This window comes from Amblyomma americanum, chromosome 5 (assembly GCF_052857255.1).
Source record: "Amblyomma americanum isolate KBUSLIRL-KWMA chromosome 5, ASM5285725v1, whole genome shotgun sequence".
NCBI lineage: Eukaryota > Metazoa > Arthropoda > Arachnida > Ixodida > Ixodidae > Amblyomma > Amblyomma americanum.
In genome coordinates, this window is record NC_135501.1 from 200,776,241 (window position 1) to 200,793,742 (window position 17,502).

Here is a 17,502-nt window from a genome sequence, read left to right on the forward strand (position 1 = left end):
GCTAGGCTGGGGGTGGTGGTAACAACTTTATTTAACCTCAAGGGTGGGCTCCTACATGTTCAAGAGTCCGCGGGCGAAGCTTCACGGAGAGCTCTGTCCAATAGCCATGATTTGGCAACTGGTAGAGGAATTCGCAGAGGTGTGGGATGAACTGTCATCGCTTGGTGCATTCCGACAAGTAGTGTATGAGGGTGGCCTTGGCCTCCCCACATGTTGGGCAGACTGGGAGGGTGAAGTAGGGTGTCAGCGATGAAGGAGGTAAGGTGAGATGTAGCAGCTCAGCTGCAGTTGCCGTCAGGCCGCACTGTGTTTTGAATCTAGTGTACGGTGAGGTGATGGGAGGGGGAAGCGGCTGTGTTTGTAATGAGTGCTGATTTGGTGGTATATCAATAGAGCCCACGAGATTTCCTGCGTGGATACGAGTTTACGTTGCTAGACTGCTTTTTGTCGCTATTGGCCGAGCGATGTTACCGAAGCTTGTTAACAGGTAAAGAAAAAGCAATATTCACAATTAACTTCGTACTGCCAATCAATCCAAGCTACAAGCATGCAATTTGGTAGCTATAGAACTCACTGAATTATGCATAAAATTCTTATATCCTGCCCAGTTGGTAGCGAGTGTCCCGACTAAATTCCTTTCATTTTGAAAGATGATAGAAGATTAAGTTAAAGACGTTCTGTTACTGTTTACACAAGTGAAGTAACAGCTGCGAGTGGCACTGAGAACACAGTCAGAACTTCGTTGTCGTCTTCGTCTGCGTCCACTCGTTCACTTCGCTCAATGTCGTCGTCGTCTACCCGCTTCAATATTAAGAAGCAGTGCTGATATCGTTACCTTTACTGAGAAAGTTATATTCAAAAGCAACTGTTGATGCTGTGAAGCTTCCGAACACAAAACTATTGTAGGCAAGACGCGCACTCCACGTCTTCTTTTCTCAATTTAGTACAGAAAGAAAGGAACAGTGAGGGTCAAAAAGTTTCAATCTCGTACTTAACAGACGACATCGCACAATTTAAAGCATGAAAAGAGCGTTTGCTGGTGCGCGAAATCTAAAGAACAGATGAGAAGGAACCGCGTAGTAAAATAAGCTTTTTGAGTTCGCTGCGGATATGTAAACAAAGACCTCGGAGTGTCGTACGAAACTCCGGCAGCGTAGCGCGACTCGTCGGCGGCCGAACTCAGCATGATCTCGCAGTCAGGGCGCCGTGCGCAGAGAATATAGGTGAGGAGGTCAAACCCTCGAACACAGGAGCGGGCGCGTGCTAGCGGACTCGTCGCTAGGGCCGGAGCCTCGACCGCCAGGAGTTCTCACCCTGTTGCCAACCGGCCTTGAATGCCGTTCCAGTCTGGCAACCCGTGTCGTTGTGAGAGAGCGAAGAATGAGAAAAAAAGGGAGATAGAGCGAAAGTGACGCAAGCAGAGAAGGATCGGAAGAGAAGGTAGGGAAAAAATTGAGGAAAAAGGGAGCGGGAGCGCCACAGTGGATCACCATGGAGAGACGGGGGGAGAGAGGGACAAGGGCGAGAACAGAGCGTTGCCATGGTTTCGGCCCGGCTGGGAGAGTTTTTTTTTTCGGTCTTCTTTCCCCTCCGCTTTCTCTCACTCTTAGCTCTCGCGCGCTGCGGACTGAACGCTAAGCTTTCTGTGCCCTCCCTCTTCCCTTCGTTCCATTCTCGTTCCTCACTTCTTCCCCGTTTGTTCTGCGCCGGACCGCGGCCGTCAGCTCACCCAGCGTGCGAGCGCGCCAATAACCCGGCTTTCGCAACTACCGCCCGCAGCGGCGGCGGGTTTTCGGGGAGGGCTCGGGAGGATGAGGAGGTCACAGGAGGAGCAGAGAGAGGGCGCGACAGGCTCGTCCGTGCCTCCCGCGCGACCCGAAGCGCGCTGGTGCTCCCCTCTGGCGGGCAGAGCTCGCCTCTTTCGTTTTCTACCTCTCTTCCCTTTCCACTGAGAGCTCCCTCCTCTGCATCACCATCCCTCTGCTGCAACTTCTCTCACCCGAGGCCACACACAGGCTCTCTTCCCTTTCGTTTCTGCACGGCTGCGCGGCGTTTGTTCCTCCCGCCATTTTTTTCATCCTCCTTTTCCCTTTTCTCCCGTTTCTCGGCTGTTTCGGCGGCACGGCAGCAGCAGCAGCAGCGCCGCCTCCCCTTCATCCTTCTCGCGCGACGCCCGTGTATTCGACGCTGCCCGGCGAACCGTATCGCGCAGCGCAGCGCGAGCGTGTGCGTCTAGCCTGCCCGACGACGGACCGCGGTTCAGAGGGGAAGCAGGCAGCCGGACGAAGTAGAGCACTGCCCCCGAGCGCCGGCTGTAGTGGCAGCGAGCAAAAGGGCCCGACGCGTGCCCGCACCACGGCGATGAGGGGACTGCTGTGAACCGGCTGGGCATCCGTCCGTCGAAGCAAGCGCAGCCGCAGCGACTCGGCGTGCCCGTGTGTGCGTGCGTGTGCGTGTGCGCGCAAGCTACCACCGCCGCCGCCGTTTCTTCGCAGGACAGCACAGCAGTGCGGAGAAGCCAGCTTGCCGGTTTCAGAGGACGCAGGAACAGCGGCGGAGTTTCGAGGAGTGCTTATTCTTCGACTCGGTTTCGAGGGAAGGTCTGTCAGGAGGCAAAAGGCAGCTCGACGAGGAGGCACAAGGGTCGCTTCCCGCGTCCGCCGCTCCTAGACTAACAGCAGCGCCGACTGCTGGCGGAACGACTTCTGGGATGATGAGTCGCCGACGGTCGGGCATTGTGCTTCGATAGGAGCAAGAGGAGAAGACGGTGTAGAAGGAATATTCGGCTGACCGTGTTATAGTGGGGTAGTTAGCTCGCCGCCTAGTTTCGTTTTTTTACTCTGCTTGCTTTTTTCTCTTATTACTTTTATTTTTCTTTAGACGAGGGAAAGAGAACCGGAAACCTTAGTCGAAGTCGTCGCCAAGTGAGATCCGTGCTTTCCTTCACTCTGTACGGCGTTCTCTCCCTCACTGCTTCCATTGACGCCCCACATCACCGACCTCCTCACTCTCGAGCCTCTCGGCACACTCGATCGAGCACGCCGACAACCGCCGGCTTTCCTGCCTGTCTGGCTGCAGCGCAACGCTCAGCACACAGCGAGGTCCTCTTCGAAATATCACTTTTCTCTCGTCCCAGCCCGCGCACTTTTCTCCCGTGCCCTGGGGAACGGGAGCTTCCCCAATCCGCGCAGAGGGGAAGACAGGGAAGGAGAGGAAGGAGGTCGAGGGAAGAAGAGGGAAAGGAAGCGGGGGAGAAACTGTGTTACACAACGCATCGCCGTTCGCTGTTGCCGCCAGCGTCCGCTGAAGATCGGAAGGCCAGCGACGATCAGGAAAGGCTTCAGAGGCAAGGATTTTCTGTTGCCAGGTGGCGAACGGCGTCCAACGCCACCAAGCAGTGCGGCAAGCGTCAGCCGGGGCGTATACATCGATGCTGGCTGCTGGTAGCGGAGAGAGCGCTATGACCGCACTCACCGACGACGGCCGTCTGGAATGCTGAGTCCCAGTTTTGCGCCGACGTTGCTGCTGTTGCTAGTCTCCCTGCTGACGGAGTACGCCCGGGCAGCCTTCAGTGAGTACATCAACGGGAGGAGGTTCATTTTCATGATTGGGTCGTTTCGCGCTTGTAGCCTCCTCTACGCATATCAACGCTTATGTTTCTTTATGTCGCTGTGGTGTGCTGAAATGCTAGCACGGTCAGGCTTACTGCGCAATGTCGTCAGGCTGTTTGATTGAATAAATTTTTTGCTGTTTTTCCTCGTAGTGGACCCCGAAAAATAAGGGTCTCGTTATCAGTGTTGGGAATTCAGGTATCTACACAGAGGCAGGCGTATTATGGGAAGATTAACTTCTGGTTGCGCCCTCTACCTATGTGTTAGTAATGTTGTCTTAGTTGATGGGAGTCATGCTCAAGTGAGGCGACTTAGATAAAGTGAGATGCTTAAATTATTCCGTCTGCAGAGGTTAAATATCCCCAACGGCACCATATGCACTAGAGATGAAGTGTTACAGTACAATGTGGAGCATTGTTTTCTCCATTAAACGAATGCGATTCTTTGCTTACTAATATCTTTTTCGTTCCATACTTGTAGAATAACATCAGCTCTCGCGTAAGCCTGTATTATTCTGATACTGTGAGAGCAGCTCATTATTCGCAGTTTCCAACGGGGTGCGGATGTAGGAAAGGGAAATAGAGAGGAGTGGGATGATGTCTCGTAACGTCGGTTGTATACGAGTGTTTCATTTTATGTCGTCCTTAAGTCTTTCGCAAGAAAACGCGTGGGAATAGAAAATGTTACCCCAGGGATCCACTTCAAAACCTCCATCTCCCCCCCCCCCCCCTCCTCCCCGCTTCTGCTTTCCAAGCTCTCATCGCTTACGATTATGTTGGGCTCCCTCCGTTTGATCCGAAGATGAGAAAAACGGCTTAATCTCGATGATTCTTCGTGTATTCTTGCATGTGACTTTGCCTTCCTCGAGTTTTTGGTCCGCACTATTTCTTTTATCTGCGGCTGAATCCGGCAGAGGTCGTTCGTTCGACACCCATCTGCCGGTATGCCGGGTGGCTGCATCGCGATTCGGGTGAAATAATAATAAAAAAGCGATTGTGCGGCTGACATGTCAGTGTGTGTTCAAAAAATCTCACAGTAGGTTTATAAATTTATCCGCAGTTCTTCATTTCGGCGTCACCGGGTTTAAAATACAGGAATATTTCTGTCTTTGTGCTTTCTTTGCAGGAAGAATCCAACCGAGCGCTTTCAAAAGAAAAAAAAAACACGCTTCCGCCGCGCCAAAACTTCGGTCACGTAGCTAGTGGTAACGAGTTAGACACAGAGACGATGTAAACAGCCAACGAGCAAGGGGGGAATCAAACGAATGCGGTTGACCCGAAGTTAACGGTTCAGGGCGCGAATAAACGAGACGACGTCGCCAGTCAGAGAGGAAATCGAAGACCAGATAAAAAAATAAAGAAGGAAAACCGGATACTGGCGGCCCGAAGCCGATTTGGATGCAAGTCGCGCGTCTTCGTTCGGCCGCGGCCGGACGGCCGAACGAACGAGCGGTCCGAGGCAGGAAGTAGGCTTAAGCCGCCCGCACCGCCGCCAATGCTCCATCTCCTCGATGTCGTGGACTCGCTAGGTAGGCAGGAGCGCGATCGCATCTGGAAGCCACTCTCTTCGCAGACTGGCAAGTCGGGGTCACCGGCAATGGTCGTGAGGCCACCGATTTGCTGTTGACGCTGCATTTACGCTCGCTGGTGATCGCTATGAAAAGAAAAATCGATTCAGAAACGTATGTCGGAGATTGTTGCGTTTCTTTAGTTTTTCCTTTGTCATGAAACCTTGTTATTTTTATTTTGCGAATGTTTTGTAATTTGTTTTCTTTACTTCAAGTTATTTTTCTTAAACCGAATTCAGCAAACTTCGCCAAAATTCTGGCTCAGCCGACAAGGCTAGGATAGGCCATCGGAAAGAAACAACAATAGTGGTTGTTAGCGTCTATTTAATAATAAAATAACAATGGAAGGAAAAGATGTTGCTAACCACTGCATCTGCCATCGAAACCTGAAGTACCTGAGCTGCGACTAGCGAGAATAAAAGGACAGGGAGAGGAATAGATGATTCTTAATTTTATGACACTACAGTTGCTTACTTTACAGTGTAAATTATGATTTAATTTTTAATACAGTCCACACCAATGGGCACAATACCATACAAATACAATGTATACAATGCTCAATTTGAAAGAGCCTTGATTCTAAATCTTTTTATGTGGTAGTCAATTTACAAAACCGAAGTCATCAGCAGTTGCCGTAAGGTCACGCATCTCCTTCGGGCTTTGTCGTCACCTTCGCCAATAATCACCGTGAACCAAAACGAAAAAAAAATTGAAAAAATAACCACGCGGTTGTTTCCTTCTCTTATCGCAAAACCCTGGTAAATTATTTCTATTAAAAAGAGCAGAGTCGCGAAGTAAGTTGTAGGTTCCTTTTTTTTCCTCAAAGCTGCAAGCTATGTTTTTCCACCTTATATATTTAAGGCTTAATACAGCGCCGCTAGGAAGAAATTCTCTGCCAACAGGCGAATATATATCATAATGTCATTCTCAGTGCAGTAACGAAACGAAGAGGACATGATACTCAATTCTACAAGAGTATTGATTCCGAGCTTGCACTCTAGAACCCTATTTACAATTATCAGTTCCATTCAGCAGAAATATATTTAAGATATTCAATTTGCAAGAGCTCTTACATTAGTTCTTGCTTGGTATTTAGTTTAACAAGTCGAGGTCACCAAAAGTGACCGTGGAGTCAGCGATTTGTAGTTGAATTTCTCTTTACAGCTCTTGATGACGACATCAAAAGAAAGAAATAAGAATAGAAAAGCAAAGTGTGACTGTTTACTTTTTTTTCGTAACTTAGGTTTGGAAACTTAACTTTCTTTTCTTTATTTATTTCATACCCATAAATTTTGGACAAAGGCATTTTTGAGCAGGAAACCGTTCATGAACGCAATTTTTTCATGTAACATAAGGTTTCACTATAACAATCAATATATCCGCAGATCACTGGATTACAGTTTTATATTTTTTTTTCTATTCGCGTTTTTGCTATCGTCAAAAGCGTTCGCCATTGGTTTTCTATGGCAGCTTTAACTGTTCGATGCGATCGCTGGGAACAATTTAAAAGAAAGATTTTGCTACATATAAAAATAATTGACCATTACCTTCAATATTTCTATAAGAGTGTCTTACAATTTTCAAAATTTTTGTCTGAGATTCTTGGACTTGTTAAATGAATACTGCTAAGTTCACGAACACTTACTGGCCACCAGCTCAGGATAGTGTAGGCCATTCTCTCGTTATTTTTAGTTCGCTAACGAAACAGCGATAGACGAAGTTCCGTTTTATAAGGCCTCTTCAGCTTTGCAGCGTGCTGTCGAATAAAGTTCGCCTCAAGTTTTGGTGCTGTAGGATCGAGCGCGTCAGCTAACGATAACGCGCTCATGCAAAACGCCTCTGCGATCGATCGCTGTAAACACTGGGGCGCTGGAGAGACGCGTGGCGGGTATGAGCCTAATTATTTTGGCATGGCAGCTGCGTTGTTTAGTATTTTGTGTGCGGATTTGCGTAGTATGAAGATGGGAGCGCCAATCGCTCACAGTGTGTTTATATTACGAGTGGCCGTTTGTTTAGTGTTTTCCGGATGTTATCTCGGGTGGGGACAGGAGCGTCGAGGGTAAACAACCTTCTTCGTGAGACCTTATAGGCTGATATCGTTATCGCAAAATATTCTCGAAATATTGCTACACCCGCCGTGGTGGCTCAGTGGTTAGGGCGCTCGACTACTGATCCGGAGTTCCCGGGTTCGAACCCGACCGCGGCGACTGCGTCTTTATGGAGGAAAAACGCTAAGGCGCCCGTGTGCTGTGCGATGTCAGTGCACGTTAAAGATCCCCAGGTGGTCGAAATGATTCCGGAGCCCTCCACTACGGCACCTCTTCTTCCTTTCTTCTTTCACTCCCTCCTATACCCCTTCCCTTATGGCGCGGTTCAGGTGTCCAACGATATATAAGACAGATACTGCGCCATTTCCTTTCCCCAAAAACTAATTATTAATATTATAAAAAAATATTGCTACTGTGTCGGGACAAAACGAACAGATTGCTGGACCGAAACAAGAAGAAAAAAAGAAATAATAAAGATGGGATGTTGCTGAGACACACAGGAATACGATAACTGATAGTTATCGCAGAGTTGCGGAGGTTTCAGAGGATTGCCAACGTCTCCTGCTCTAACCGGCAAAAAGATCAGCCGGGGGGGGGGGGGGGGGGATTAGACATGAATGGCACAGGGAGCAGGGCAGGCCACTCTCCTGCTCTTTAGTCTCTCAGTGTTTAGTCGTTCAAACGAGCCTCTCAAATGGATTCGCAAAGAATAGCCCAGAATCACGCATTTCGATCGCTGTCGGCATTGGTGACAAGTAAGACTTTCCAATTGAAAAGTGGCAAGTGCTATAAATAACCGGAATACATAAACAGTATTTTACAAGAAGGCTTGCTGGAAGTCAGCTGGATTTTATGGGCATGTGCTAAAACCTATATGAAGCTTGGCGATCGCTCTGAAAGAAATTTTTGGGTTGAGGCTTTATGTATTAAAAGACTGCTCTGAGACCTACTTTCTAGTAGTGCGGCGTTACGTAGTGCTGACACAAAATGCTGTAGGGTTAAAAATTGTAGCAAACGCAATGACTACTAGATTGCTGATTGACACAATAGGGTAAGTATCGGCTGCTGTTTCAGTTGTGTTGAAACTGACCAAATTTTTAATCGTCAAGTTGGGGAAAACAGGTAACAGCTGTCCAACTTTTACACAAGCGCTTGGCAACTTTCAGTGTGGGAGTGGCAAAGAAATGTTCGAACCTCTACAGAAAATTGCTAAACGTATTTCAGCTTCAAATGCTGCAGTCGCTTCCGTTTTAAAGGCTAAGTATTCTACTCTCTAAATTTGCATGTGACCAGTCAGAAAACACAGTTACGAATCCGATCCCATTTTCTCTGTTCTCCGGCTTGCGTAGATGCTGAGGTTTACAAGCAACGATCTGATATGATTAAGCATGAATGGCGTAGAGAGCAGGGCACGCAACGGTCATGCTCTTTATTACGTCAGTGCCTAATCGTTTAACCGAGTCCCTCAAATATATTCGCGGCAAATAGCCCAGACTCACGCGTTTCGATTACTCTCGACATTGCCGACAAGTAAACTTATGATCTAGAACTTAAGCACTCTTACCTAGATCAGTTTGTTTTCGCTATTGTTATTCTTTTCTGCAGTGTGTGGCTCATTGCTACATCTTCTTTCGCACTTATATTCGCACCATCTGTGACCAAGTACCGGTCAACGGTCCTGTACTACTCGCACGGATGCTTTTTCAGAACAAACAAACAAATTATTACAACAAACAAATCATCAGTATGCGGATGAATGAATGAATGAATGAATGAATGAATGAATGCATGCAGACACAGCAGGTGTTCAGTGATGCAGAGCTGGCTCTCTGAGGCAGTAACCTAAACCTACCAAAATTCATCTAACGTAACCTATAGGTGCGCATACATTAAGTTCGTGTTCCTTATAGTCGTCACGTTGCTACTGTTTCTTCTTTTTGTTTGAGCTTTTTCCTTCCAGTAACGGCATCGCCACTATTGACATTATATATTCTCTGCCCAGCGACAGCGAGGGTTTCATAAGAGCGAGCGAAATAATGAAACACAAAGACAGAAACGAAAGACACGGTGTAGCGCAAGGAACGACATATTCTTGCCCAACCGACAACACGGTCCATAATTTGTGCGTTGAGACGTGCATATTTGCGCAGCCATCCCTCTACATTGAGACGGCTCGCATTTCGTAACGCCGGGAGACCCGAATCGACATTGACGGCCGTCGAGACAGGCGTAGCATGCAAAACCAAAAAAAAAAAATCGCCAAAGTTATGAACTGTTGCCGCTTAGGGCAGCTGGCGGAGAAAAATGACGGGCGTAGTTCAGGCATGCAAGAAGGATGTGCCGTGTTTTTCGTTGCACAAGTTGCGCTTTTTAATTTTTTTTATAAGGTGGCAGCTACGTTAAAGGGTTGAAATTAAGCTGTTGAGGACGCAACGATGTGTAGAAAAGAAAATGATAGGCCTAACGCTCAGAGACTGGAAGAGAGCACAGTGGGCCGGGGAACAAATCCTAGTTAAGAATATTCTTGCTAGTTTAAGAAGACGAAAAGGGCACAAGAAAGGCATGTAATGATAAGGAAAGATAACCGATGGTCCCAAGAGTAACGGTGTGGGTTTCAAGACAAGGTACACGTATCAGAGAGCGACAGAAAGTCAGAGAGAAAGATGAGGTTATGAAGTTAGTGGGTATAAGATGGTCGCAAGATGGCGCGGGGTACGAGCTGCAAGAAGGAGTTCCCTGGTTGTGTATGACGTCGGCGGTGTTGTATCTCTGTTCACCGTACACTCGAGCATTTATACCCGGTGTGGTAACGGTGCTCAGGTACGTGATTTACGCCGTTTTCTTTCGTTACGTACAGACACGTTACGTTGAATTGGGTGCTCGCATGCTGAGGGTGGGGCATTTGGAAGTGCGGCAGAACTGTACCACTTTGTCGAGAAAAAGGTTGGATTATTGTTCCTGATTCTCAGAACGCTTGGGTTTATTCAGTCGCTAAAATTATTGCGCAGTACAATGAGAGGCGCTCTCATCTACGAAGATGGCGCAGGAAAACGCCCGTATTAATAAAGAAAATACAAGACTTGCAATACAGAGATATGTGTATTATGCATAGACTATTTCTTAACAGAGACATTCTTGCAAGAAGCTGCGAGTTGGGCTGCATTAATATGATACTGATAATGTGACGTCATCATGGGTGACGTCACCAAGCGTTTAAGCCAATAGGAGCCACCTAACCTGATTTAACAACGGCCTCGGCGTCCGGTACACCCGTTACTAAAGCAGCGTTACAAAAAATTTCGGGTTACAAAAAGAAAAATACGGTAAACTCATGCACGGGCTGCAAAAAAGAAGAGAGTAGAACGGCTGGCGTTTTTTTTTTTATCTGTTGGTTCGTATTCAGAGCCTGTCAGCTCAGAAGATCAAAGCAGTTTTATTCGAGACACCGTTTCGAAACACGCGCACACATCATTGCATGTTCTCTGCGGTCTACTGTGTTGGGCTAAAGTTTTGCTTGACTTCCGTTCCACTGCATGCCATCATAGTTGGACTATATTAACTTCGAGTTCCTGGGAAAATGATGAGAAGATCGCGTGGTTCAGAGAAAACGTCGCGCGAGGACGGATGAAATTATTATTTTCATCAAAATTGAACGCGGTACATTATCATGAATGCATGTCGGAAGTTGTGCGCATTATCCACATTTCCTTAGTAACGTATTGGGAGCGTGTCTATGTCGCAATAACTTTCATATAAGTAAAAAAAAATATTTGATCGGGAGGAGAAAATTTCTCCTTTTTTTGCCCGTATTGATGCTACTAGGAAGCAGATATAATGCATGAATTATGTATGGGAGAGTCATATATTTTATTTTCGTTTTACGTATTCCAACGCCGCTAATGAACAGACCCGGGTACCTTTTCAGAAAGGTCAAAACTTGAGAGCCGAAAAATCTCCCAGACGGTCAGGCAAAGGACGGCATAACATTAAGGCCAAATTAAGCGAAGCTCAACCATCCTTTCGTTTCATGTTTTACAATAAAAAAATCAACATATTCATAAGAGAGCTTGTTGCCGGCCGGGTCTCAACATGCTTATGCAAAAAGAAGAACTCTAGCTTAAATGTATATCAGCGCACGAGACACGATCGCAGCCTGAAAGGAGTACAAAACAAGCACTCGTGGAGTATGAGCGCTTTATCTTGACGCCCACCATGTGGCGCTCTATCCTTAGCACTAACGCGTTTTGAAAATGAAGCCTAATGGTGCAAACGGCACTAAGCAATCGAAATGGACAAGGACTTCGACAACGTTGGGAATGCTATATATAGCAAGCGCTCTAGAACGTGCGATGTGTCAGTGATTTGTACCGGGCAGTAAAAATCAGCAACCTACTTTGAGGAAAATCTCCATTACGTAGAATCGAAAATTCAAATACTGTTGTAAGTTACGGACAGATGTCGTATCTCGATCATTAGCTTTGGCATATGCTCACAAGTATAAACTACGCATTTATTCCACTTTGGTAGTCAAAAAATGGAGCCGCCAACCTATAATGGTTAGGCCCTGAAGCTACGAAAGGACAGCTAAAACATGGGTGAAGTAAGCGTGGCATTTAAAGTACAACAGGGGAAATGTAGAACTAATGGGGTGAAAGGATAAAAGTTAAAGAATAATGATGAGAATTTCGAACACAGCTCTATACGAGGCCATATTATCATTGACATCAACTAACCATTTTCTGACATGGTGATCTCCCCTCATAACAACCAAGAAAAACTACACTTCATTCTAGCTGGCTTCAGCACTCACACTCAAAAATAATCAATTATTGAAATGTAATAGCCGTCATCAAGTCACACATATTTAATGCACAAATGGAGCCGATGAACACGGTGCCTTTAAAAAGGTTTCTGCGTAACAGCAGCGACTTACCAACGTTTTCCTTTGTCCTTTTCGCATTAGGATCCGATCCTAAAACATTTAGAGATGAAATAATAGCTGGAATATAAGGTGTAGCTAACGAAATAAAAAAAACATATACATGAAGATAAACATGTATATGCACATGCCAAGCAGACACAATTCGCACACTGTAACAAAGCTTTTGACCGTCATGTTCGCAGTGTGATCGCGTTGAAAAAAAATACCAGAAGTGATTTTTTTGCGTTTTGGTGTTGGCAGAAAACAAGAACCAGCAGCAGCTTTTGATAAGCAACATGAAACCCATTGCCAGTGTTGGTGATAGACATGTAGTTCAGTAATATCGAAGCATGAGATATGCTCAAAAATGTTTCCTGTTTCAAGAAAGGCACAGTGTAATACTGCTGCCGGTTACTGAATCAAAAAGCAATGAACACACTATCTATTCCACACGACTTTACATATCCAAAAAGGCGTTTTTCAATGGTCTTTCCGGCGTTCACAGAGGCTTTTTCTGTATCCAAGAGGGCCTTCCAATAAGGCTTTGAACAAATTCATTTTTTAATTCTCTGGTGTCTCGACAGAAATCTGCCTTGTGCCAGCACAGAAGCATTTTCCAACTGAATTTATTTGTCAGAAAAATCCAATTGCGCTTATTTTGAATTTCGAAGAAAATTTTTGTATGGAAACTGACACGTACGGAGTGAAATGGGCAGAAAAAGACAATGCAGTCTTCTTTTTGATTCCGAAAGCCCGTCTAAAACAAAGTCTTGGTGGCTGGCAAAAGCTAGAATGGAAGAAAATATAAAATTATACTGAAAAGTTTCATATAAGCCGCTTGTATTGGAATCATGAGAATATGCAGTTCCTAAGGTATTGAAAATTATACGGAAACTCATATCTCGTCGCTACGCAGTCCATAAGCATTTCACATAATTTCAATACGATTTCTATGTAGTGTGCGTGACGTCATATAGAGTCCATACGACTTCATACGTGCTTATCAAGAGCCCATACTTACTCTATATGCTCCATCTTGACTCCATAAAATTTCTTATGGAGACGTATGGAATTATGAAACTCGCGATATGGAAACTTTCAGTAGGAAATTGAGCTTTCATTTCTATTTCAGCGCGATCTACACGCATAGTGCGTGAGAGTACTGCAAGTTTTTATGCATATTTTTCCGGAACGAGACTCTGCGGTGTACTAGCGGTTCTGCAAATACATTGAGATGTTTAAATTACTTTTGTAACGATCTTAATGTCCTCTTCTTGCTAGATTCATGCATTTAATACCATTATAAAAGCGTAAACAAACAATTTGCATAGCATAAATGTTCTGTGAGACCAGAACGTTTTGTGCACGATGCGCGTACGCAGTGAGTGATAAACATAAGTGTAGAAATTGTTAATATTATAAAGTTAGATTTAAAAAATTTAGTGCAAAAATTGAAATTATGTGCGGGAATTCTTGTAAACTTCTATTATTATGTTTATATAACACGCTTTCAGTATAATGCGTCGAAGTGTTTAAACAATGGACACAGTGAACTTCAGCGCTAAATTATTACGAACACAAAAAGTGCTCTGAAGTTTGCTTCCTAGCCGATGCTAAATATGCGAGTTAACGAGGGCTCTAAAAAAACTGCAGGTTTAGGAGAGTCATTTGGCGACACAGGGGATGCAGCTACAGTAAATAAATGGGAATCTCACTTGAAATGCTAACCTCCTGACATATAACAACGTAAGCGAAGAGCCATCGAAACCGACGATAATGGGGGATGTCTTTTTTCAATTTGTAGTTTTTCATTAATAGGAGAATAATAAAATCAGAATAAAAAACAACCACATGCCGCCGGTGGGAACCAAACCCACGACCTCGGAAGCACCACTTTTTCCTTGATTTGCATGCTCGTCAACTAACAAGATAAACATACTGGCCAGTTGGCGTGAATCGAACATGTGGGACCACCGAACAGACGAGATGACAACGGGACAGCGCTGTCTCGTGTACTCCCTCTCCTCGTGATCCCGTGTGTTGAACAACTGCTCCCAATATGTTCGACTCTTGATATCATAACGAGATAGTTCACGGACAGCAAATGTTTAGGCACAACTTTCAGGACTACTGAAAGCATGTTTTTAGGATAAAAGAGTGCAAAAATAAGAGTGGTTCATACGGTTCTATAAAACATCGCTCGGATTGCTTACATTAGACCAAAAATAAAGCTTGTTGGTGACAGTGGTGGAGAAAAGCTCGATGCCTTTCACAGACTCCGTGATTTTGAAAGCCTTTAGTGTACGATGTAAATCAACCTAAGAGCTTCAATAAACCTGCTGTTCTTGAATGAAAATTCAGTTAAAATAAAGCGCTGCTTGGAACAAACTTAAGTGCTCCAACGATACACTCTGACCACCCAGAGAGACAGGGGACACTTTGTTGAAACCTTCGCGAGGGCTCACGAATACATCTTCACCCAACCCTTTTTTTCTGATAGCCTCTGCGTTGATTTTCAGTATCTAATACTGTTCCCCTATAAGTGCTGGCTCAAATTTCTCATCCTCCCCGCTCTCAGGGGAAAATTGCTTTTCTCCTGGGAAGAAATTCGAGTCGGACGCCGAGTGGGCGGCGTGCTCTTGTCGGCGGTATTTTTTTTTTCCCGCGCAAAACAACCTGCACTCACAGGAAAGGTAGAAGAATCCCGCTCCCACACGGAAAAGAAAGCGGGCAATTCAATCGCAGATGCGCGTTCCGTTAATATGATTCGATAGCGGAGCCGACGGTGTGGTGGTGGTGGTGGCGTTTCGAGGCAGAAGCCTTTCGGGAGCCGAGTTTGTTTACCCCCCTCGCTATCGACCCGGCGTCTCTTCTTCCTTCCCCCTCCCTCTCAACGTCTCCCTCACCCTCCTTCTCCAGTGGCACAAAGATTCCGGTCACGCTGGAACAAGCAACACGCTGTGCTTCGCGTTTACAGGTACACGAGGTCAGGTGAGGCGTAAACAGAAACAAAAGGGATGGGGGCAAGAGGGGCTATCCTTTCGTCATGCACTTAGAAACGACGAAAGGCTTAGCGAGTTGGGTGTTGACGGGGCTTAGGGGAAAGGGAGCAAGGCGCAGACGTTGTAGTGGGGCGTGCGCGCGCTATCTTTTACGCAGCCCTCGTCCCGTTGTTGTGTCCGGGTTTTCTAAACGCCCACCAGCCTCGTAAACAGTAAGCACCTTCCGTGCGTAGGTAGGTAGGTCTCGCGGGAGTGTTTCGACGCTCTTCCCGGTGCTGTCGCGGTCGTAGTCTTGGGTTGTGTGTGAGATAGCTTCGCTGTGCTATCTGCCCACGCGTAAAGGTGGTGTTGGCTGGATAGCACAAAAACATAAGGAAAGGAAGGGGGGGGGGAGGGATTTTTGGATTCGCGAGGATTTTCGACGCATTTTTCACGCTTTAAAGTTAAGGCTCGCTTGAGGTTGAAGTGCTAAAGTATGCATCGTCTCGGCTGTGGTGTTTCGTTGTTTTCATTTTTTCTTTCCCTCTCTCTCTGTCTCCCTTTTTAATTTTTCTTTCTATCCCCCTGTTGTGCACGTTTTGCCCTCTTTCTCTTTGGAAGTGTTTCAGTTGTTGTTGTTCCGCTTCCGGTGCCAGCTAGAGTAAGTCTTTACTTCACTCTTTTGCGATCTTTCATGCCTGCGCACTGCATCGTTCTTTCAAGCAACAACATTAATAATTCCCTTCAGCCTGGCGTGGTATAGCATTACCGACGCTCTCCAGTTCTCCTACTTTTCCGTATTGTTTCCATAGCAGACGAAACAATGTGCTGGGCTGTTGAATGAAAACACGAAACGGATGCCGGAACTGCGACGCGGTTCACGCTAGCAGACGAACGCGTCTGAACAATACTGCGCACGCCATGGTGACGTCGTGATGGAAAAGATTTATAGTGAGAAGTAGGGAACAGCGTGGCGAAGGACTACACATAATTTATTGTGGTCTGCTTACAGCATCTTGCTCTGGCACCGACTAAGTGAGAAAAGAAAAATGTTGTGCGCATGTTAAAGAAATTTCTATTCTTGGAGGGAAATCTAATATGTGTGTTTTTGTCCCTTTCCATTTTCATTCTCCTTTTCATGTTTGGCAGACCATCAAACCTACAACAAAGAACAAGGTGAGTTTTGTACGCGTGTTTAATTTTCAGCTTCTTGAACGAGAACTATGAACAGAAATGTATAAATTCTTCGCTGCATGCTATTGATTCCAAAACAAATGAAGAGAACAGAACCAAGGCAGCGAAATAAAATGGGACCCAAGATTTGGAATGTTGAAGTTACTGCAGTAAATATTTTTTATTACATTTCATACCCAGTTCTGAGACATAACTAGCCATAGTTGGAGCTATAAGTGGCTTCAATTCGACAACTGCCGTTCGTGAAGCCTATTCAATATATCCGGCTGGCAGCAGTTGTTCGATCAGGTTTGCGAGGCTTGCCATTAGCGGAAATGACGTCACAGGAAGGTGAAGAGAGGCATTCGATATTGAACGGCGAATAAAATGGGAAATAATCTGAGGAGTACAAGTTTAAGCTTTCTGCTGTAAATAGAGAAACTTTTCTCGGCTTGAAAATTCGTCGGCACGAGGTCGAAATATTAGAACGGTTTTACGTGCAAAACTGGAAACAAAAAATAATCAGTTCCTGTTCAGATTTATACCAATTGCTTCTCTCAGATCGGAAGCGTTTTTTTTTAGCCGTTTCAACTGTTCATTCCTGTATTATATTTTTGCTTAGAGGTCCTTTATGTATTTTACTTAGCTGCGCATTAATTAGGCCATAGGCTGCTCTGAACTCAGTCATAAAATAAACGTTGCTTCATTCGCAGAGAAGCTTGTTCACGCAAAGCAGCATTCTATTCACTGGTGTGCTAATTCGCTTGCTGACACATTTACTCGCGCGCCTGGCTTAAAATGTGTTCAGACATTCGCTTCAATTCCCACACTATGCAACTCACACTATGCACAATGCAACTCAATGAAACATTTTCTTTAGATTTGTTTGTATTGCTCGCTTGTTCACTCATTTCTGTCATTCACTGGCCCACTGAATTGCTCACTGACTGACAGATTGAGTGACTGGCCCACTCACTGATTTGCTTATACTTTCACTCAGTCCCTGGCTTACTGATACACTTACTTACTGTGACTGACTGACTGACTCACTCACTCACTCACTCACTCACTCACTCACTCACTCACTCACTCACTCACTCACTCACTCACTTACTCACTCACTCACTCACTCACTCACTCACTCACTCACTCACTCACTCACTCACTCACTCACTCACTCACTCACTCACTCACTCACTCG

At 45.7% G+C, this 17,502-nt stretch overlaps 1 protein-coding gene across 1 annotated transcript in view; it reads left to right on the forward strand.

Annotated features, from left to right (window-relative positions):
* The first annotated feature begins 2,018 nt into the window (after positions 1-2,018).
* LOC144133414 (uncharacterized) overlaps positions 2,019-17,502 on the forward strand; it is a 43,753-nt gene continuing 28,269 nt past the window's right edge. The window contains exons 1-2 of the mRNA XM_077666501.1: positions 2,019-3,571; positions 16,278-16,304. Of these exons, the coding sequence (XP_077522627.1) occupies positions 3,493-3,571; positions 16,278-16,304 (106 nt within the window). The 5' untranslated portion in view covers positions 2,019-3,492. The remainder of the gene's footprint in view (positions 3,572-16,277; positions 16,305-17,502) is intronic.